General features: G+C 55.2%; 1 protein-coding gene across 1 annotated transcript; it reads left to right on the top strand.

Moving 5' to 3' along the window:
• The first annotated feature begins 3,096 nt into the window (after nt 1–3,096).
• On the top strand, nt 3,097–20,836 carry ATP8B3 (ATPase, aminophospholipid transporter, class I, type 8B, member 3). The gene is made up of 27 exons (XM_010295281.1): nt 3,097–3,151; nt 3,750–3,841; nt 4,345–4,458; nt 4,936–5,034; nt 5,486–5,547; nt 6,162–6,234; nt 6,335–6,405; nt 6,980–7,062; nt 7,684–7,842; nt 8,316–8,404; nt 9,260–9,453; nt 10,152–10,360; nt 11,703–11,737; nt 12,164–12,320; nt 12,738–12,926; nt 13,382–13,494; nt 13,894–14,058; nt 15,627–15,738; nt 16,053–16,128; nt 16,584–16,725; nt 17,167–17,434; nt 17,923–18,146; nt 18,618–18,701; nt 18,970–19,209; nt 19,414–19,552; nt 19,822–19,953; nt 20,601–20,836. Exons 1-27 carry the CDS (start codon nt 3,097–3,099, stop codon nt 20,834–20,836), a joined length of 3,612 nt encoding a protein of 1,203 aa, XP_010293583.1.
• The last annotated feature ends 141 nt before the right edge of the window (nt 20,837–20,977 follow it).

Raw genomic sequence — 20,977 nt, 5'->3', positions numbered from 1 at the left:
TCCAGCCTGTTCCCGCCTACCCAAAGTGCAATTTTTACTTCTAATTATTAAGGCAAGGAGTAAAGTTTGTTGAGAGGCTTATTGGGACCAAAGTTTCTTAGCTACCTCCTTGGAAGTATTTCTCCAGTGCTTTGAATCACTCTTTTTTTTCCCCCCCCCTTTTTTTTCCCCCTTTCCCCTGCTCCCGGGCTCTGGGAAAGGGCTGTTTTCCCGTCCGCCTTTGCACCGCGCTCAGCTCCACGGAGGGCCCCACATCTGCCAACTGCAGGTGCTTAATGAGTTGTATTTCATCCGGCATCGCCCGGGAACACGGGTGCTTTGGAGCCGATGAGGGGCGCGCGGAGGGGGTCATGGTGATCATTACTGGGTGTAATGGGGCTCGCAGATGCCAAGTCCAGCAGGGACGTGGTGGATAAACTTCGGGCCTGATCCTGAGCGCAAAAGGGACGCTCTGAAAGGGTGACTGCAGGCAAAACCGAGGTCTTCCAGTGCACCTCGGGGAGACTCAGGGCAGGGCAGGTTGAGACCCCTTGGTGAAAGCAATCGCACCGTTCGCTGGTTTGGAGGCAGCGAGCTCGAGCGAACATCCCGGCACACATCGCCGTCGGCCTCAGCTTTAATATTAATGCTCTGGAGTGAGCAGCGAGGTCAGAGGGTGCTTTCAGCAATGGGTTGGGGCCCCGAGGGGGCATTAATGGCCCCGAGCAGCCTCACCTGGGAACCCTCCCGCACCCGCCCATGGCTACAGGGCTCTATTTAAGCTCAGTCCCGGGGCTCAGTCCTAGCCTAAGCTTTATTTTGGGTGGGTCTGTTTCCAGCTTGGCCATATGTCTGTGCCTAGCCATGGACCCAGCCCTCTACACGTGGACTGACTTCCTGGCTTGGTCTTGGAGCTGTCTTGTCCCAGTGGACCTGCCCAGCAACCACTGGGCTATGTCTCACCTTGACCTTTGTCACCAGACCTGATCTTGACCTGCGTGTTGACTTCCTGACTTGAATCTGGACCTATCTCACTGTCACAAGCTTGACTGGAGATCTGGGCTTGGGGTTGACCCTGGCTGCCATCCCTGGCTCTGCCCTGCTTGCCCATGGTTGGGGACTGCAGGATGGTTGGGCTGGTGAGGACCTTGCTGTGCCCAGGCCCAGTGTTGGGGATGGAGTCATGGCAAAGATGGTTACCCCCACCAGTATGAGGCGAGGGGCACTGGCTGGTTTAGAGGGGTGTGAGCAGGTGGCTCAGTTTTCCCCCTTATGGATACCCTGAGGTTCATCTTGTCTCCTGTTGGATGTTCCCTCCAGGAACATGTCCAGGTACCTCCATTTAGCCCGTACCCCTTGGCCCGTTTATGGTCCCTGAGGTCGCGGGAGCCCACCCCTCTGTTAGGAGGAGGCAGGGAAACGTGCCGGCCAGCAGCAGGAGATGGAGGCCACTTTGGTGTGTGTCCCTTGCCTCTCTGCAACCAGATGCAGCCCAGAATTGGCTGTCTGCTGGGAAAGATGTCCCAAGGTGACAGCGTCACTGGGTCAGGGACACGAGTGGGGTCACAGCAGGGAGGAAGATGGGAGATGTGCATTTCTCTGCGTCAAATCCTTTGCCGCCTTATTTTGCCCCAACAAAGTGGGAACAGCCAGTCTGGGCACCAAGGGGCTTCTGTGCAGGTGGGTATGGAAGAAATCTCGTCCCTCCAGGTATCCCTGCTCTTCCTGCTCCCTCTGATCTGTGGGACGAATGGCAGCTGGAGCTGCGGGACGTAGCGTGAGTGTCCCACCACACACAGCAGCTCCCTGCAACCCTTCCTTCCTTCTAAGCCATGCTGTGAAAATGCAGATGGGCCCCGAATGTGCTGGGTTCGTGGGTGTCGTTTAGCATCCAAGTAGAGTGACAAATGTGGAGTCCTTAGCGGTAAAGAAGGATGAGCTTGTGGATCGAAGCTTCTTTTTTTTTATGGACAAGCTCTTGGACACAGGGGCCAAGGAGCTGCCCATGTTCTGAGTCTCTTTGCCCTGGGATGAGGTGACAGCTCTGGCATAGCTGGTGGCACCTGAGAGCGTCTCAGGGCAGCATTGTGCGTCGGGACAAACCAATATCAAATTTGTCTTATACCATGAGAAGCAACAGGGAGAGAAATAAACACTTCGGTAAAAGAATGGAAAAAAAAAGTGATCAAAGGAGTGAGATAAAAAATAATGGCAGGGACAGAGTTCTGTGTGGGATTATTTAATAATGAGGTAATTAATGCTTTATACCTCACTGACTCCTTTCATGTAGGATCACAAAGCGCTTCACAAACATTAATTAATCTTCCCTAACATCCCTGCAGGGAAGGTCACTGAGCTACTGAGCATAAGGGAAATCTTGTCATTGATGAAGGTGGCTGCTCTCTAGGCATGACGGATGCTCGGGTGTGATGACAGGATGGGGAGAGGTTCTTTTCCTTGCTGATGACTTAAAATGATTTCCCATAACTTCCTCAGAGAGGAAAAATGTCTTTGAATTGTCATGGGCAGCTGGGCATGGGTGGAGGTGGGTCTGAAAGATGACCCATGCCAAAGCCATTGAGCATCCCTGAGGACACTGGGAAGGCAGGGATAGACATCCAGGCAACCTCTGGCACCAATGTCTGGTGGCAAGGTTTGAGTAAGCGTAAGGCACCCGTGAAGGGCAAATCTGTGACTGTTGGAAAAAAATGCCAGGGTGAAGCGGATTTCAATTCAGATCTGAGCTGTGGCTGGTCCTGCAAAAGGCAGGGCAAAGAACATCAGGTGTCAAAGGGAGAAAGACATTTTCTGATGACAAATATTCAGCCTGATGTCACAGATCTGTGACATTCAGATGGCCACATTCGACTGCACATCAATGTGGGGTTTTACATCTCCGGGCTAGTAAAAGGTCTAAGTTAGTTTGTGGCTCCAGGAAAGACACTCACCCCAAGCTGTGCCCAGAAGAGTATCCCTTCTGCATGATGTCCTGCCCTGGAGAGGTGGAGGGCCCAGCTTTGGGATGTTGGAGCATCCCGGTGGGATCATGCTCTCATTGCTCCGCATTGCAGATATCTTTGGTTGTCCTTGTTCCTAGATCCCAGTAGCAGTGCGAGCATGGCTGTGCAAGACCCAGCCTCAGGCTGCCTGCATGGAAAGAAGCAGCTGCCAGGTCAGTGTGTAATGAGTGTGCTTTGGGTTTTTTTCCTTTTTTTTAGACAGCTTATGAGGAAGTTGAACGTGGGGCGGGGTTGTGAGATGGGGAAGAATGAGGTGAAATGGTCTGGAAGGATTGACCATCAGCTGGGGTGCAGGAGTTGGGGAACATGGCTAGGATGTCCCTTGCTTGGCGATATCTTCACTGGGATAGCAAAAATGAAATTAGGAGAGGAACGACCAGCCTTCAGAATAGCAAAGACTGTGCTTGGAGGAGTCAGCCTTTACCTGGCCTGATTACAACCAAAACCTGAGCCCAAACGGTTAGAGCTGAGGCTCAGAGGGGAATGTTTGCAGCAGTCCTACATCTCTGGAAGCTTCTGGCCTCCTGTCCCCTCTGTCCACTCTGTGACCCAGCTGACCCCAAAGATCCAGCTCTGTCCCAGTTGTACCTCCAGCTGCTCTACGTGCACTATGGAATGCCCATCTTGTCAGCAGTGGGTCACCATGAGCCCAGTGGCACCATGACTGGTCCCTGCACCCTTGGAGGCCAGAGGTTGATGGCCAGGGTCTGGTTCTGATCAGAGCTGGTGGATATCCACTTGCTTTTCCAGCTTTCACCTGGGAGGTGAGGGCCAATGACCGAAACTACCACATGCAGTTCAAGAAGAAATTTGCCTTCTGTCTGACCAAGAAGAAATACGCGGTGAGTCAGCCTGGGCCAGTCCTGGGCCACTTCTTTAATCCTGAGCTGGTGGTGGTTGGGGATGACATGACAGAGACGCTGCAGAGCGATCTTCAGTAGGGTGGAGTGTCACATACACAATCCCCAATGAAGAGGAAAGGGCTGCTCCCTGCCTGGTGCCCCAGATGCCCTCTGAAGCTGTTAGACAAGGAGCAGAACTGTATGAAGGATACTTTTTAGTGTGATCATTAAACAAAACGAGGTATTTTTTTCCAGCTGAATAATGACTATCTTATTGGTGTATGCTTTAGATGATCAGAAGCAAATTTTTTTTTTTTTCAATTTTAAGTCATATGGCTCTTTGTTCTAATAAATTTTCTTTTTCCTCATGGCTTTTGTAAATTTTTAAAGGTGTCTCTTATGCCATAAAAAGTTGAGCAGTCCTAAAAATAGCAGAATGTTTTTGGCATTTTCAAAATACATCCTTGATTTTGCTGTGGCTTTGACCTGCCTTTCTTCTGCAGGGCAATGCCATTAAGACAGCCAAGTACAACATCTTTACCTTCCTGCCGCTGAACCTCTATGAGCAGTTCCACCGAATGGCCAACGTCTACTTCGTCTTTGTCATCCTCTTACAGGTAAGATGGACACCAAGGTAAAAGCAAGAGTGTGTGAAACTGTCTAGCAAAGGAGGGTTGTCTGGTGGTTAGGGTAGGGGACTCTGGTCTAAAATGGTGTCAAGGATGTTGCTTTTCAGTGGCGTTCATTGTCTTTCATGAACTATGAGGGGTTTAACCTATGCTAAGTTTGGTTACTTTAAACTGATCGGACTTGGATGTAAGCTAAGCTCATGTAGACCACACCTAAACAGAAATCTACCCTCCAGATTCAGTGACCCCCATGCATTTCACACATCCAGTTTAAAAAGATGTGCAATTTCAAAAAAAAACGTTCTGTGTAGACAGAGATGTTGATTTGATTCGTCTTAGACAGGTTCCTGCGATCCTCAGGCGCCGGCTGCGGAGGGGAGCTGGGAGCGAGGGGGAGTTAGTCACCTAAAGTGTCCCAAGGTGGGATGAAAGGTGGTTCAGTGGTGTAAAATTCTCCTTCTGTAGACCTTTCCTGACATCTCCACGCTGCCCTGGTACACTCTGCTGTTCCCCCTGAGCTGCCTTCTCACCATCCGGGGTCTACGAGACCTGATTGATGACATTGTGAGTATGGGTTGGAGCCAAAGGCTGTGAGTGTTGGGCATAGGTCCTATGGGGGATGGCCAGCAGAAGGGGCCCCTTTGCTGTGGGTTGAACTGAAAAGCTTGGGAGTTGCTGTCATTCATCATTCCTGAGGTACCATAAACTCCATCATGTCCAAAACGTTTCGTATTTTCCCTTGGGAAGGGTGTGACTGGCTGGTTGCTTGCCTTGGGGTCTAGACCCCCATCTCTGTCATCTTTAATATCTTAACCAGTGGCTGTATTCCCAGGTTGGTCCCCAGAAATACCCTGGGGGAATTTTGCCTCTTTATTCATCAGAAAACATCTTCTGATTGCTTCAGAACGCAGATCTTGTCCTGGGGCTGAGGAGGCAGGTTGTGGCGTTGAGAGGGACAAGGAAATCTGGCATGGCCCATCCCTTTCTTTCGGCCTCTTTTTTTCTCTCTGTGCAGGGCCGCCACCAAAGTGACAGAAACATCAACAGCAGACCATGTGAAATCCTGTCTGGAACGAGGTGAGGGGCTCTGGGAAGCTCTACCCGCGTTTTCCAGGCCTGTGTGGAACGATGGATCATCTGAAGTGCTGAGCAACCCTAAGCATAGCAGCTGAGAAGGGTTTTGGTGGGAATGTCCCTGACTCTGCAAACTCCCATCACCTCCAAAATCCGCTGCAGGTCCAGCTGTTCCCCTGTAGGAATGATCGTATCCCAGTCACAGATATCGGGTCTAAAAAAGCCCTAATTTGCTGTGAAAGGCTGCAAGGAGGGTTTCCTGGCCACAGAAGTTCCTCCAAGTCTTTCTGTCTAACCCATGGAGCCATAGTCCTGCTAAACACTGGTCCAGGGAAGGACCAACGTTTCCCACCTACGGCCCGGGGGCTGGAAGTCCCTGACACCTGTAGGTACGGGGGATCTGGATGTGACAAATGGGCCCTGCGCCACCCCCGGTGCTCAGCCGTCCTTCGCTCACGCAGATGGTACCATGGCGGGCAGAGGAACCAACAACCTGGAGACCCCCTTCATGCAAGAAGCTGGGACTGACACAGGCTGGTCCAGCGGACAGAAACAGCCGTGGTCTCCGTTCTCACTGCTCCGCAAGGATAAAAATTTCCCTCCTAATTCTCCTGCAGCTTCCGCTGGCAGAAGTGGCGTGACATCTGCGTTGGGGACATCGTCCGCCTGCGCAAGGAGAGCTTCGTCCCGGTGAGCGGGGCCCGGAGCTGGCTGCGTGCCGGGGTGGCGGGGGGAGTTTCGGCCGGGGGGGGCTCAGCCAGCTGCTCTTGTCCCCTTTTTGCTCTTCAAGGCTGACATGCTCTTGCTGTGCAGCTCGGAGCCCAGCAGCCTGTGCTACGTGGAGACTGCCGACATCGATGGGTGAGGAGAGGGGCAGGGGACCGCTATTGCCATGGGGGTAGAGCGGCAGAGACAGCCCAGCCAAAGGCCGAAGCCGTCAGTCCTGGGGACCCCCCGGCACTGGGGGGCCAGGCACTAGGAGGCACTTGGAGGGCTGCAAGACTAGCGGGAACCTTGGGATGGGGGGGATCCTCCAAAAGCTAAACCTAGAGACACCCCAGAAATGGGATTTGAGCCCCAAATTTTTAAAACGGGAAGCTAAAATAACTTTTGAGGCTTCCGCAGAGCAGCTGGTGACCTCGGGCATCTTTCTGCATCTCTCAGCTCCCTCCCTCACCGAGGACAGCGGCTGCCCGTCCCTCCCACGTCTGTCTGCAGGATGATTTAATGGCGGGGTCTCCGGGCCACAGCTTCCTCCCTGCATGAGTGCTCGATGTCTGGCATGATAGGTCCCTATCTCGCTTTTCATTGCCATCACTCATGTAATCACCCGATAATTAATGGCCGTCTCTTTCCCATGGGTCTGCAGCAGAGTTAACAGCTCTGTCACCCTTCAGCGTTGTTTTATTTTTCCTTCCTTGGCGCTTGTTCGCAGGGAAACGAACCTGAAGTTCAGGCAAGCCCTTCTGGTCACCCACCAGGAGTTGGTGAGCGAGGAGACCATGGCCACCTTTGATGGTGAGTCTCCTGGATGGGCGAGGACGCGGCCGTCCCACTGGGATGGGATCAGTTCAGCCTCGGGAGGTCTCTGTCCCTTCAGGCACCAAGTGCCTTCAGCCTAACCTGAGGTTGCGCTTGCTCCTGTCTGCAAGGCTGGCGGTGGTTCATGACAAAAGACCTCGTTTGGAGGCCCTTCCCCGGCACAGTGGCTCTGTGATGTGTCCATCGGGGTTGTGCACCTTCCCCCTGCCCAGGATCTTGATTTTCCCACTGGAATCAAGTGCTTGGCTCCCAAAACTGAGCTCAGATCCTGGCTTTTATCCCCTTTGGTCCTCCAGAGGATGCAGACTCCCCTCTCGGAGGCTCTGGGGATGAAGGGCGTTGTGTTTGTACTTTGCCCAGTTTTATAGCCCAGTGTGGTTTCTGGACTGAGCCCTGCAGGGTGGCCCTCCAGCTCGGCCTGACCTTAATTTGAGCCATCCGTACCCCAGATGCATCTGGAGATGCCCTGGCAAAACCTGAATGTCCCCTGAGCAGTCTCCAGCGTCCCTCTTTGAAGGGGACAAGCATGGCGGGAGGGAGAGGAAGGACGCCTCGTTTCCCCCAGAGCCGTTGCCTGAATCCTGCCCTCTGCTCCAGGGAGAGTGACCTGCGAGGAGCCCAACAGCCGCATGCACAGCTTCACCGGCACGCTGGAGTGGAGGGGCGAGACCTACTCGCTCGACAGCGAAAGGGTCTTGCTGCGAGGCTGCAAGCTTCGCAACACCGACGTTTGCTACGGCTTGGTTATCTACGCAGGTGAGTGCCCCAGGTCCCCAGGGATTTCAAGCTGCCCAAGCACTTCTAGCATCAGCAGGTCCTATTCTCAGCTGATGCCGAGTGGCAAGACCTGCTGCTGTGACCAAAAGTGTGTCCCAAGCTTTGTTGGTGTTGGGCTCGCTGGCAGGGAGGTGATATGGTGGTACCAAACATCTGCTTATCCCAGGCGATATCTCAGCTGGTTCCGTTTCACTTTGTGGCCTCCTGCACGGGTGGCTTGGTGCAGCTGAGAGCTTGGCCAAGAGTAGCTGTGGGTGGAGGAGTGGGGTAAGATCTGGTGCAAGCAGCACTTCTCCGAGGGTGCAGCTATGGCTTGATTAACCACCCATCAAGGGTCGCGGTACTCTGAGGTCTTCAGCGGCGGGGAGATGTTGTTGTGGAGGAAATCAGTATCACTCAACCTCTGGGGGCTGTGGACTTGCTTTTTTACTTCTAAAATGTTTCTCATCCAGGATTTGATTCCAAAATTATGAGGAACTGTGGAAAGATCAAGCGGAAGAAAACCAAGCTGGACCGCATGATGGACCGGCTGGTGATCATAGTGAGTGTGGGGCAAACACCTCCTATCCTGGTCCACCGGCCTCCTGGGGTTGCTCATAAGTCTTCTCGTGAGAGGCTGCTTGCTTGGGTGATGCTGATTTTCTTAAGTTTGCAAAATTTTGCTCAAAATATCTTGGCTTAACATGTTATGGGCAAACACCAAGAGATGTTCCCAGGAAGTGGCCATTGCTGGGTCTGGAGCAGTCTGTGTGGTGGTTGTGTTTTTTAAACCCTGGACTCTGGCAGCTCTGAGTCCTCAAGCTGTAGAGCAGCCCCTTGGACCAGGGAGTATTCAGGATCTCCAGACTCTCCTGGCCAGCTTTACTCACGCATAACCGTGCGGGTCCGAGGCAGCAGTTTGTGCTGAGGGACCTGCAGGCTGTGGCTCACCACAGAGTAGATGGAGGATGGGGGAAGGAGGAGCCTTTCTTCTGCGGGAAGCAAAGCGGCATGGTCATAACAATGAATTGGATGGCTCTTATTCCAGTTCCTGGTTGTTGAGTGCCATCTCTTCTCAGACCGGCCACTAGCATTCCTCTGTTTGCCGGTAACTTCCGCAGGAAGGCTGCAGGACACCCCTTGTCCAGGGAAATGGTGTCTGAGGCAAATAGGAGGGTGGGAAAGTTGGGGTTTGTTCTGTGTGTTTGTGTGTTGTGGATGTGTCAAGCTGAAATACGTGCTGTGATCCTTCATCTCCGCCCAGGATGAGCTCTGAGAACCAGCTTCAGGCACAAGGACACCTTTCTGTGGGTTTACAGCTAAATGAGACAGTCTGGAAGGGGCAATGGTTGGTCCTAGAAAAGAGTCTGGTGGGCTCTGCGTGATGGGACGTTCTCATCCTGGCTTCCCATCTCAGATCTTCCTGGTGCTGTTGGTCACGTCGCTGTGCCTCGCCGTTGCCTCTGGGTTCTGGGCCAGGATGTTCCAGGAGAAGCACAGCTACCTCTCTGCTCTCTACAAGCACACGACTCCTGCCCAGCAGGCCTTCTTCAACTTCTGGGGCTTCACGATCCTCCTGAGCATCATCATACCCATGTCCATGTATATAACGTAAGAACAACAGAGCTTGCAAGCGATCAGAGATCAGTACCCCTCCCTGCCCTTGGCCATCACCTGGCACCTTGGTTTGCAGCCACAAAACGGGGCTGCACAGAAGATCCAGCTGTGACCCTGAGCAAGTCATTCCCGTATGTTCTCTTAGCCATAAGAGGGTGAGGATGGACAGGGTGTGTATCGTAACAAACGTTGATTACGTGCTTTGAGATCTCAGAGGAAAGCCGGAAAAGAGGTGCAAAGACACGTACTGATGTTGGAAATTGTGGACAGGCTGAGGATGAGACTGATGAAGGCGGTGTATGCCCACTGAGCGGCAGCAGGGTGGGGAAGAGAAGGGCACAGCGTTGTGAGCAGGCAATAATTACAATTTGTGCTGGAAGAAGCGGTTTCCAAACTTTTCGTCCCTTCACTGAATCTCCAGATCTGTCGGTTTTGTCGTCAAGGGCCAGATTTCCAGAGGGGAACCCCGTTGCCTGGAAGCCAGTGGGCTCTCAGGCTGGTGTGATGAGCCTTCTGGAAACCTGGCCACAAACGTTGAAAACCCTCTTGCTTCCCCCAAGCTCAGAGCAATAGGATCGAGGTGGGCAGTTCCCCTCTGCCCTTTCCTCCTATGTCAGATCCCCAAGTGCCCCTGGGATGGAGTAATGCAATCTTCTTCCCCAGCATAAGTTTTCTTCTGCCTGACTCCCTAGGTTTGAATTCATCTATCTGGTGAACAGCTTTTTTATCAACTGGGATCTGGAAATGTATTACGCCGTCAAGGACATTCCAGCAAAAGCCAGAAGCACCAGCCTCAATGATCAGCTTGGCCAAATCGAATATATCTTCTCGGACAAGACCGGCACCTTGACACAAAACGTTATGAGCTTCAAGAAATGCTGTATCAATGGGACCATCTATGGTAACTTTTTTGGTGGAAGCAAGTTTTATAGGGACTCATGAGTTAGGTAAACCTTGAATGGGTTCTTTCCACTCCTCCTGGCTTGCTAGGAAGCTTAGGGCATGTGGATTTCTCCTGGCGGTCCAGCGTGTAGGCAGAAGATGCTGTAGGAATTCAGCTTGTTCTCATCTCCCATGTTATCAGAGCTTTGAGGGGCCACCACGCCTGTGGTGACACTGGTTTCATGCTCCCAGTGCATGGAGTCAGGGCACAATTCTGCCCTCCTAAAACAGGTACCTACCTTTCAGGAGTTCTATCATGCCCCAAACGCAGCTGAGATCAGCTCGGTTTTCCCCGATAAAAAAGGGAGCCTGGGGTTAGGAGCCCAGCACGGCTACGTGGCAAACACGTAGTCTGAGTGAGGTGGATCCCACCTGGAATAACTAGTGGATGCTGGCCCAGGTGGCCAGGACAGGGTAGGCAGAGTTGTCATGGGGTGATGGGCCAGTGAAGCCCATGGATTTTTATTTTCTATGAAGGTCTTGGAGGCAAAAAGGAGGTTTTGCTTTTTTTCTTTGCATTGTTTTCTGGTGAATCTCCATCTCAGTTTCCAAATCTGAGCACTCTGAGACTTTCAGGTGACCTACGGAGGAGGCAAAGCCATTTCCATTCCCCTTATGTTGTTTCTTTACAGTGAATGCATGTAATCGTTCTCTGCTTTTTTTAATTTTTTATGATTCTGCTTGTTTTTCCCCTTAGAAACCTGAGAATTGCCAAGTCCTTCCTCTTCTTATTGCTATACTTACTCGAGCTCTCAGCTGGCTTCTGGGAGCCGTCTCAGTGCTTAATTAGCGAAATCCAGTGAGCGGGGCAGGCCGGAGCTTTAGCATGGAGCTCCTTTTTCCTGAGATAAGTGTCAGGCACTTGAGACAAATGGACAGTGATAAAAGCAAAGAGGAGGAAAAAAAAATCTCGCAAAGTTTTTAAGCAGGAATAAAACCAGTTTTCCCCTGCCTGATGGATTGTGTTGCACCTCTGCGATAGCAGCATCGCCGCAATCCCGCCGCCTCCGGCCAACTGCGGAGTCTCCCAGGAAACGCGGGCGAAAGCGAGACCTGAATTTTTAACGTTAAAAACGTGTCCGAAATCTGAGCAGTCCAAGAGCCAAATAAGCCCAACCTGGATATCCTAACGGAGCCCGGCTCATGACTGACACCGGGCTGATGCTGAAAACCCGTCCCGCCCTTTTTGCCAGCCTTTCGGCCAGCAAAGGCAGCAGTCCCTCCAGAGAAACCGCTAGAAGCCCCCGCTAGTGATGCTCCCTGCCAGCTGGCTATTAATTGAATTATTTTTATTTTGGCAGGTACAGGCACAGGCCACGGGAACGAACGGCCACCGGTGCGTAACTCCCCTCTCCCCTGTAGCGCGGGGCCAGGTGCTGCTCCGCTGAGTTATTGATTATTATTAACCACAGTGGTTATTGATTGCACCGGCAGCAGCCCAGCCTTTTGTTTCGGGGCGCAGCTGGCTTACGCTGGGGCCCCACGCCGTAAGACAGCGGCACGTGTTTCCTTGGGCTGGCGAGTTTGCCGGTCCTCAGCTGCCAGTTAAGGACAGGGGAACCGGGTTTATAAAATAATGCAGTTCTGATTTTTAATTTTATTCCCAACCTTTTTGTACTCACCCCCTTGGCGCAGGCAATGCAGAGCTCGGCTTACGACCAGCCCTGCTCTGGTCTGGTTGCAACCCAGCAGCATCCCCGGTGCCGAGCCCCGTGCTCGGTCTCTCTCTCGGGCACCTGCATCTCGCCTGCGCCTCTTGCAGGGGTCGGGGTCCGCCCGGAGCCACCACGGGGAGAAGAAGTTGGAGTTTCGCGACACAACGCTGCTGGAGGCTGCCCGGAGGGACAGCGACCCCGTGCTGAGGGAGTTCCTGAGGCTGCTGGCCCTCTGCCACACTGTCATGGTGGAGGAGAAGGGCGGTGGGTCGGCCGGAGCGGTTGATCTGCTCAGAGCGGGTTCGAGCCGCCGTTCAAGGCATTGAGGCCGCGATGGCTTTTTCCAAAAAAAGCTCTGCTGTGCAGCGAGCCGGTGGCATGAGAGCCCGGGATGCTTTGTGCCGCTGTCCTAGCGTCACGGACGTGTACGTTTGGGTTTGTTTTAAAGCTGATTAGTTGGAGCAGAAGCACAGGGGAGATAATCCATCCCTGGCTGGCCACTTGTCCTGCCTGGGACAATGAGCAGAAGAGGCAAGACAAGCAGGACTGAGTTCCCCTAGTGGCTTGGACTTTAGGGTGTCCATAGATAACGTTGGTGCGGGGCAAGAACAGGATGTTTCAGATGTCCAAGAGTTGCTTGGCTGGGAGTCTCCTTGTCTAACCGCTACTCCTCTTCTGCAGACCAGCTGGTTTATCAGGCAGCTTCACCGGATGAAGAAGCGCTGGTGCTGGCAGCCAGGAACTTGGGGTACATCTTTCTGGCCCGCACGCAAGACACCATCACCATCAGTGAGCTGGGGAAGAATAGGACGTACAAAGTGCTGGCCATGCTGGACTTCAACAGCGATCGCAAGAGGATGTCTGTCCTGGGTAAGCGGGAGCGGGTGTCTCAGAGGGCCCCTCCAGGAACACGGAGGGTCCCTCCTGCACTCAGCTGTACCAGGGATGGCACCAGGACGACTGCGATTGACCACAACTGGCCCAGGGGCTCCTAAGGATTGTCCTGGTCATCTCTGTGGTTTTGCTTACCCTGATAACTTGGTGAAGGCAGCCGAGAAGGGTTTGAGCAGCCAAGACGCAGCAAGTAAATCAGGGGCTCAGAGGAGGTGTGTGAGGAACTGACAGTCCTTGAGGCCTGATCCTGCCTCATGGTGGTGTAGATTTGGGGAAATTCCTGTGCTTTCTATGATCACAAGCAGAAAAGCACCAGAAAAGCAGAAAAGGCACCTCTGCAGTGCCTTCTGCAGCATGGCCATTGCATGGGGACAGCGATGAGTGGGAGTCATCTCTCCGGGTAACTAAGCTGTCCTTCCCCTCTCTCCCAGTGCGAGACCCCCAGGGCGTGATCCGGCTCTATACCAAGGGGGCTGACACGGTCATCCTGGAGAGACTGCAGAGGCGAGGGCCCAACGAGACCTTCACCGAGATGGCGCTGGATGTGAGTCCCACGCCAGCCTGGGGCGGAAAGGGCTGGTCTCCCTGCTGCTGGCTTTGGGCTGGGTGTCCTGGAGTCCCCTGCTGCTCTTTCTCCCTCTGGCTTCAGGATTTTGTTCCTTCTTTCTTCCTTCTGCTCTAGGAGCCTCACCTGCATATGGGACAGGGGCTGAGGGCATCAAATCTACCTTTGGTCTCCTGTATGGACCAGCTGCATTGCAAGGATGCTCATGGGGATGCTGTGGGATGGGGGAGGGATTCAGACCCCGGGGGAGACCCTCAGATCCTGGAGTGTCTCAGGCTCTGCCCATGGGAGCATCGTGGCTGGCTGGCATGATGCCCTGGACCACCATGAGAGTCATCCTGGTCAAGGGAAGGGAGACCTGATGCCTCATCTCTGCAGCGCTTTGCAGAGGAGACACTAAGGACTTTATGCCTGGCCAGCAAGGAGGTGAGCGAGGCCGAGTACAGCGAGTGGAGCAGGAGGCACCGTGAGGCCACTGTCCTGCTGCAGGACCGCACACAGGAGCTGGACAAGCTGTACGAGGAGATGGAGCAGAACCTGCAGGTGGGATGAGGCTGGGGTTTAGGAGGAACGGGGCTGCATTGGTCCCACAGAGGGCAGAAGTGTGGGGTTCAGCTCTCCAGGATGAGAGGGTGAAGTGTCCAACCCAACACCCATCCCCTGGGTGGTAGGGCAGGTGGAGTCCCCCACCAGGGGAGACTTCGTGACATGCCAGTAGACACTGGGTTAGATATCTATCATCTATCCACAGGCAAGGACTCCTGGTTGGATCCAGGGGCAATTTGCACGTCTCTATCTTGCCCTGCCCTCATGACAGGGAGGTGATTTGAGACAGCCAGCATGGCTTCACCAAGGGCAAGTCCTGCCTGACCAGCCTAGTGGCCTTCTATGGTGGAGTGACCACATCAGTGGACAAGGGAAGAGCTATGAATGTTGTCTATCTGGACTTCTGTAAGGCCTTTGATATGTCCTCCCACAACATCCTTCTCTCTAAATTGGAGACAGATGGATTTGTTGGGTGGACTGTTCAGTGGATGAGAAATTGGTTGGATGGTCACATCGAGAGGGTAATGGTCAACAGCTCAATGTCCAGATGGAGATCGGTGATGAGTGGGGTCCCTCAGGGGTCCGTAGTGGGACCGGTACTCTTCAATATCTTCATCAGTGACATAGACAGCGGGATTGAGGGCACCCTCAGCAAGTTCACAGATGACACCAACCTGAGTGGTGCGGTGGACACACCTGAGAGATGGGATGCCATCCAGAGGGACCTGGACAAGCCCGAGGAATGGGCCCCTGTGAACCTCACAAGGTTCAACAAGGCCAAGGGCAGGGTCCTGCATCTGGGTCAGGGCAACCCCCAGTATCATCCCAGGCTGGGGGGTGAAGGGATGGAGAGCAGCCCCATGGAGAAGGACTTGGGGGTACAGGTGGACGAAAAGATGGGCATGAGCCGGCAATGTGCCCTCGCAGCCCAGAAGGCCAACCGTGTCCTGGGCTGCCCCCAAAGCCACGTGGCCAGCAGGGCGAGGGAGGGGGTTCTGCCCCCCTGCCCCGCTCTGGGGAGACCCCCCTGCAGGGCTGCGTCCAGCTCTGGAGCCCTCGGCACAGGAGAGACACGGACCTGCTGGAGCGGGGCCAGAGGAGGCGCCAGCAACGCTCCGAGGGCTGGAACAGCTCTGCTGGGAGGACAGGCTGGGAGAGCTGGGGGGGCTCAGCCTGGAGCAGAGAAGGCTCCGGGGAGACCTTCCTGCAGCTGCCAGGGCTGAGAGGGGCTTGTGAGAAAGATGAGGACAGACGTTTTAGCAGGGCCTGTAGCCATAGGACAAGGGGTGATGGTTTTCAATTAAAAGAGGGCAGATTTTGACTAGATGGAAGGAAGAAATTTGTCACAGTGAGGGTGGTGAAACCCTGACTCAGGTTGCCCAGAGAGGTGGTAGATGACCCATCCCTGGAAACATTCCAGGTCGAGTTGGACGGAGCTCTGAGCAAGCTGAAGATGTTCCTGCTCACTGCAGGGGGGTTGGACTCGATGACCTTTGAAGGTCCCTTCCAACCCAAACTATTTTATGAGTCTGTGATTCTATGACACCCACTCACCCTCCTTCCAGCTGCTTGGGGCCACGGCCATTGAGGACAAGTTGCAAGATGGAGTCCCTGAGACCATCCAGCTGCTGAAACTGGGCAACATTAAAGTGTGGGTGCTGACGGGAGACAAACAAGGTCAGTGGAGGCAACCCCAGACCCCACCAACATGTTTCAGCTTCTCCCTGAACCAGGACCAGAGAAGAGATTAGACCCTGGGAGTAGGCAGCAACCAGGTTCTGCTGTTTCTTTTAATATACAATAGCAGCATGTCCCACAGATCATGTCACTCATGGGGAAACTGAGGCAGAGGAAGACATCTGCCTGATGGCACAGAGCTGGAGCAGCTCTGCCAGCAGCTGCCACCCACCAAGGGCTGTTGGACCCAAGGGCTGGGAGCTGCCTTGAGATGGGGGGCAGCACCATCGGCCATTGACACCTGCGTGTTGCAGAGACCGCAATGAACATTGGCTACGCGTGCAAGCTGCTCACAGACGACATGGAGATCCTCGAGGAGAAGGAGATCAGGTGAGGAATCGTGACCTCCTGGCTCAGGACATTGTTTTGCCCGATGAAGACACCCGAGGGCATAGGGACCTGTGCAGGGTGGGCAGAGCTCGACTCTAGCGGAGATGCTTCTCCTTCCCTGTCCCAGCCTGGATGTCCACGGCCCTCATCCGCTGATGCTTTTCCAGGCCTCCCCAGTCCCTTTCTGCCCCTACAGCATTCTCTTCCGTGGCAGGCTTTGACCAGAAAGTGCCTGGGCTCCATCTCCAGCCTCTAAACCACAGGGACAGAGGCTGATCCCTGATGTTAGTGAGCCCTGGGGGCCTCTCTGTCCCCCCCAGTTCCACCACTGGATTGCAGCCCCATCCCTCTGCAGCTGGCTTTGAGATGGCAAAGGCCAACCGTAGGTCTCAGTCGAAGCCAGGCAGAGTGCCCAGCGTCCCCAGCTCAGCTCCAACCACTCCTTCCTCGCACAGCGAGATCCTCGAGGCTTACTGGGTGAGCAACAACAACCTCGGTGGCAGCGGGGAAGCCCTGTGCAGCGTCCGCCTCCCCCAGCAGCGCACCGAGGCTTTGCGCCACAAGAAGAGAGCTATCATCATCAGTGGAGACTTCCTGGTACGGTGGCACTTGGATGCTCTTCTCTGCTCTTTGCCTGCGCTGGCAGATCGCTGTTTCTGCCCTGGTGCTATCAAAGTCCTGGGTGGCACCAGCATGTGGAGGACGTGATGCCCCTCTTGCCCAAGGGGTGGGAAAAGCCCATTTTGGGATGGGGAATGAAGAGTGGAGAGGGGGACAACCTTACACCAATCATTTCGTGTTGGGTGGCTTCAACCACCTGCCCGACCAGTCTTCTGGGATGATGCAGGCAGGTAATCACATGCTCTTCTGGTCATACTGGGACAAACTTGTCTCATGGTCACAGTGCCTCCTGTGTGATGAGCTTGGAGAAAAGTGGGGTCATTTTTTGTAGCGTCTACAAGATTTAAGAGCATCGTTGAGGAGCTGGGGGCTCTCATGCTATGGGTGAGGTCCCAACTGTGTGTGCTCTCCCCTAAGGACAAAATCCTCCACACGGGAGAGGTGTTGAAGGAGAAGAAGGGGCGGCTGTGGCGGTGGCTGGCTTGCTGCAGGGCTACGGGCTCGCAGGAGCAGGGCAGGCTGGTGGAGAAGGCCTTCGTGGACTTGGCCACCAGCTGCCAGGCGGTGATCTGCTGCAGGGTGACCCCCAAGCAGAAAGCCCTCATCGTGCAACTGGTGAAGAAGCACAAGAAGGCCATCACGCTGGCCATTGGGGATGGGGCCAATGATGTCAACATGATCAAAAGTGAGGCTCGGGGCAGGGGGGAGCGGGGGTTTTGTCAGGCGCGTCCCACTGGCGAGGACCGGTGGTGTCCCATGTGCCACGTCCACCACCTCACCTCTCCTTTGAGGTGAGGAGAACCCCCACGCCAGTTCTCCACGTTGCTGTGCTGGGAGGGGAGCGAGAGGCACAGGACCAGCACCAGCTTGGGACAAGAGCAGGGTGGACCACTTGCTTTGGCAGCGGGGATGAACCTTGATGGAACTTCAAGCCCCAACCTGGGCAGCTGGCAGAGATGTCCCCGCCCCCCTCCAGCAGCCCTGACATGGGGCTGTGCCCTTCGCGCGCCCGACCGTGCCTGGCATGTCACTCCCACGGCCGCGGCACGTGACGGAGGGGGCTTCTTCCCTTTGCCCATCCCTCCTGCATTCACCCTCTGCCCATCAGCCCGGGGGTACCTGGCTCCCCGAAAACCTCCCCACCTGCGTTTCACGCCCTCCTGTCCTCTGCAGCTGCTGACATCGGGGTGGGCATCAGCGGGCCGGAGGGCATGCAAGCCGTGCAGTGCAGCGACTACGCCCTGGCGCAGTTCTCTTACCTCCAGCGCCTCCTGCTCGTCCACGGCCGCTGGGCGTACCTGCGCGTCTGCAAGTTCCTCCGCTACTTCTTCTACAAGACCTTTGCCGGCCTCATGGCCCAGGTCTGGTTCGCTTTCCACAGCGGGTTCACAGCTCAGGTGAGGGATGCTGCCGTTAGCAGGGGTCACATCTGTCCCGCGGAAGTTTGCACAGCGCACTGTCCAGTTTTGGGGGGCTGCCTGGCTGAGATGCAACTGGTTATCTGCTTTTTACCTGGCCGGATTGGGAAAAGCACCCCGGGGAGATTTGGGATGTCCCTGTGAGCTGCAGCTCAGTCTCGGACAGACGGAGGGAAAGATCCCACCAGCTGGTTTCCTCCTAAATGGGAGCTTTTATCCCACGGGCTGTAAGTGTGACTTGATCACCACTGTGTGGCTCCAGCCCCCATCTCCATCTGCAGCATCTACAGCCCACCGATCGCTGCAGACAATGTGGGGCTGACGCAGAGCCTGGGGGTTTCCCCAGAGTTTGGATGTGAGTCTCTTGGACTCACCCCTGGTGCCTGGGCATCCTTTCTGAGTCGTTCCAAAGCACCACTGAGCTCACGGCTGCTTTCTTCTCCCTTCTAGCCTCTGTATGAGGGCTGGTTCCTTGCGCTCTACAACATTTTCTACACCGCCTACCCCGTGCTGTCCGTGGGCCTTCTGGAGCAGGTATGGGCTACCTGGAGGCTGTGTGAAGCCGCCCGGCGGTTGTTGCACCCCATCTGTGTGTCTCTTTGTGCTGGGACACGGTACCAAGCAGCTCAATGGGCATCTGTAGGTCATCACCGGGCCTGGGGTGCCTCTGCTCCCTGCCACCCCAGAGCAAGTGGCTTGGAGGGACTCACTGCAGCTCTCCTGAAGGGTGTGTTGGGTGGGGTGGCCCCATCCAGCTCCCCAGTGTGGGTGGGGAGGGTGATGCTTAGCCCCTTGCCGGCAGGACGTGAGTGCCAAGAAGAGCCTGGAGTTCCCTGAGCTCTATGTGATCGGGCAGCAAGACAAGCTCTTCAACTACCGTGTTTTTGGTGTCACCCTCCTGCATGGGGTGAGCACCTCGCTTGCCAGCTTCTACATCGCGCTCTGGGCCTTCGAGGACCGCGTCGGCAGCAAGGCTGTTGGTGACTATGAGTCCTTTGCCGTCACAGTGGCCACGTCGGCGTTGCTGTCAGTCCTCATGGAGGTGAGCACAGGTCTGCCCTTCCCCATCCTGGCCCTGGGAGAGAAGTTCAGGGACCGCAGCCGGGCTCAGCCCTAACTAACATGATCCCCAGCAGCTTCATGGATGGGGGATGACGTCCCTTGGGGCAGGGAAGGAATTAGGGATGAGTGGCTGTAGGGAAGAGGGTCCCCGCAGCCTCTGTGTGCTCTCCTGTCGCCCCTGCAGATCATCCTGGACACCAAGTTCTGGACAGCATTGTCCTTCCTGATGGTCACAGCCAGCCTGCTGCTCTTCTGCCTCTTCTCCTTCCTGACCCAAAGCATTGATGCCTACAGGATAGCCCCTGCCGTCTTCCGCTTCCCAGGTGAGATGCCCTGGGGAACCCCATGCTCCTTCCCTTCCCCGAGCCAGGGGAGCCCAGTCTGCGCTTGGTGCTATGAGCTGTTTCCCACCTTGTAGCTCATCCTTCATCGCCACTTCTCGATCTTGCTGTCTTGATTTTTTACTCCAATTTACTCCACCTCCTCTTTAGACCCCTCAGCACCTATGTGGGTAGGGGCCTGTCCCCCAGCAGTTGTTTCCTCTGTCGTCTCCACCTTCCCTACATCACCCACTGACTTCTTGTGTTGACAGATGCCAGCCAGAATGCCCTGACCGATCCCTATGTCCTGCTCGTGGTCCTGCTGTCCCTGGTGGTGAACACCATCCCCTCACTCACTGTCCGCTTGTACCACACCATCTTGGGCAAAAACACCATCCAGCAGGTGAGGGCTGTGCGGGGGCTAGCATGGGGAGGGGTCTGCCTCCTGCTGGTGTTGGTGTCCAGGGCTGGCCCAGGTGCTGCTGGTGATGGGAAGGGTGATGTTCCCCAAGGAAGCCACTGCCTGGGCTGTAGCGGTAGGACATCACCTCTCCTTGGTGGCACCACGCAGCTGGTGGTTGACTCTCATGACATTGGTGTCTATGTCTGGCTCCAGGGCCCTCTCCCCAAATCAGTTCATGGCCCAACAGAAGGCCTTGAGGCAAGAGACCTGCTCCAGCTCTTGGAGAGGTCTACTTTTGGCTGCATTAAGGAACTGCCCTCCAGGACTCCCTGGAGCTGCTGCTTAAGGAGGCACTGGGGTCTTGGTACCACCAGCTTTGGTGGAGCTCAGCCCCATCTGGGTTGTGGGTCACACCTTGCCCGTGATACAAAAAAGTCCCAGATGAGAACAGGGGTTGAGATTGTGCTCCAGAGCTCCGAGACCTTGACGACCCCCACGAGGGTTCCCATGTTACACATCCCATCCCATCGGCTCAGGTCATGGTGGAGCTGGGAGCCAAACTGCATTTCGGTGGAGGGTGTCCCTGCTCTCCCTGTGTGTCCTTCCTTGGGGTGAGAGCTTGCCTAGGAGGTGGCCACAGCCCTGACTTCCCTGTCACCTCACAGAAGATCCGCCTGAAGGCCAGGCAGGAGCCAGAACCCTCGGTGGAGCTGCGTGCCCACGTCCCTCGTTTTTTCTCTCTCCTCCCCCCCGCGGGGGCCACCCCCAGCCTCATCACCCGCGGGGACAGCCTGCGCACCAGGGGCACCCGCAGCACCGCCTCGGGTCTCCCATGCCCAGAGACAACCCCGGATTTGTCCCCTCTCCCCAGCTCCTCGGCGTAGCTGCCCTGGCCGGCATCAACCTCCCACCGTGCTGGGACAGAGGAGGTGCAGTCAAGGTGCGGAACCGGCTGGCTCCCTCCTTTTATGGGATTTTACAGATCTAATTTGGATGGTTTTGAAGCATGGGCTGCAGAGGGACCG

Source organism: Phaethon lepturus, unplaced genomic scaffold (assembly GCF_000687285.1).
Source record: "Phaethon lepturus isolate BGI_N335 unplaced genomic scaffold, ASM68728v1 scaffold18859, whole genome shotgun sequence".
Taxonomy (NCBI): Eukaryota; Metazoa; Chordata; class Aves; order Phaethontiformes; family Phaethontidae; genus Phaethon; species Phaethon lepturus.
Note: the sequence above shows the minus strand (reverse complement) of the source record. Positions and strands in the feature narration are given on the sequence as shown.

Coding starts and splice junctions, on each gene's coding strand:
- ATP8B3 (XM_010295281.1), top strand. CDS start 3,097: ATGGCTGTGCAAGACCCAGCCTCAGGCTGCCTGCATGGAAAGAAGCAG. Junction 15,739..16,052: donor GCTGACGGGAGACAAACAAG/GTCAGTGGAGGC, acceptor TGCGTGTTGCAG/AGACCGCAATGAACATTGGC. Junction 19,954..20,600: donor CAAAAACACCATCCAGCAGG/TGAGGGCTGTGC, acceptor ACAGCCCTGACT/TCCCTGTCACCTCACAGAAG.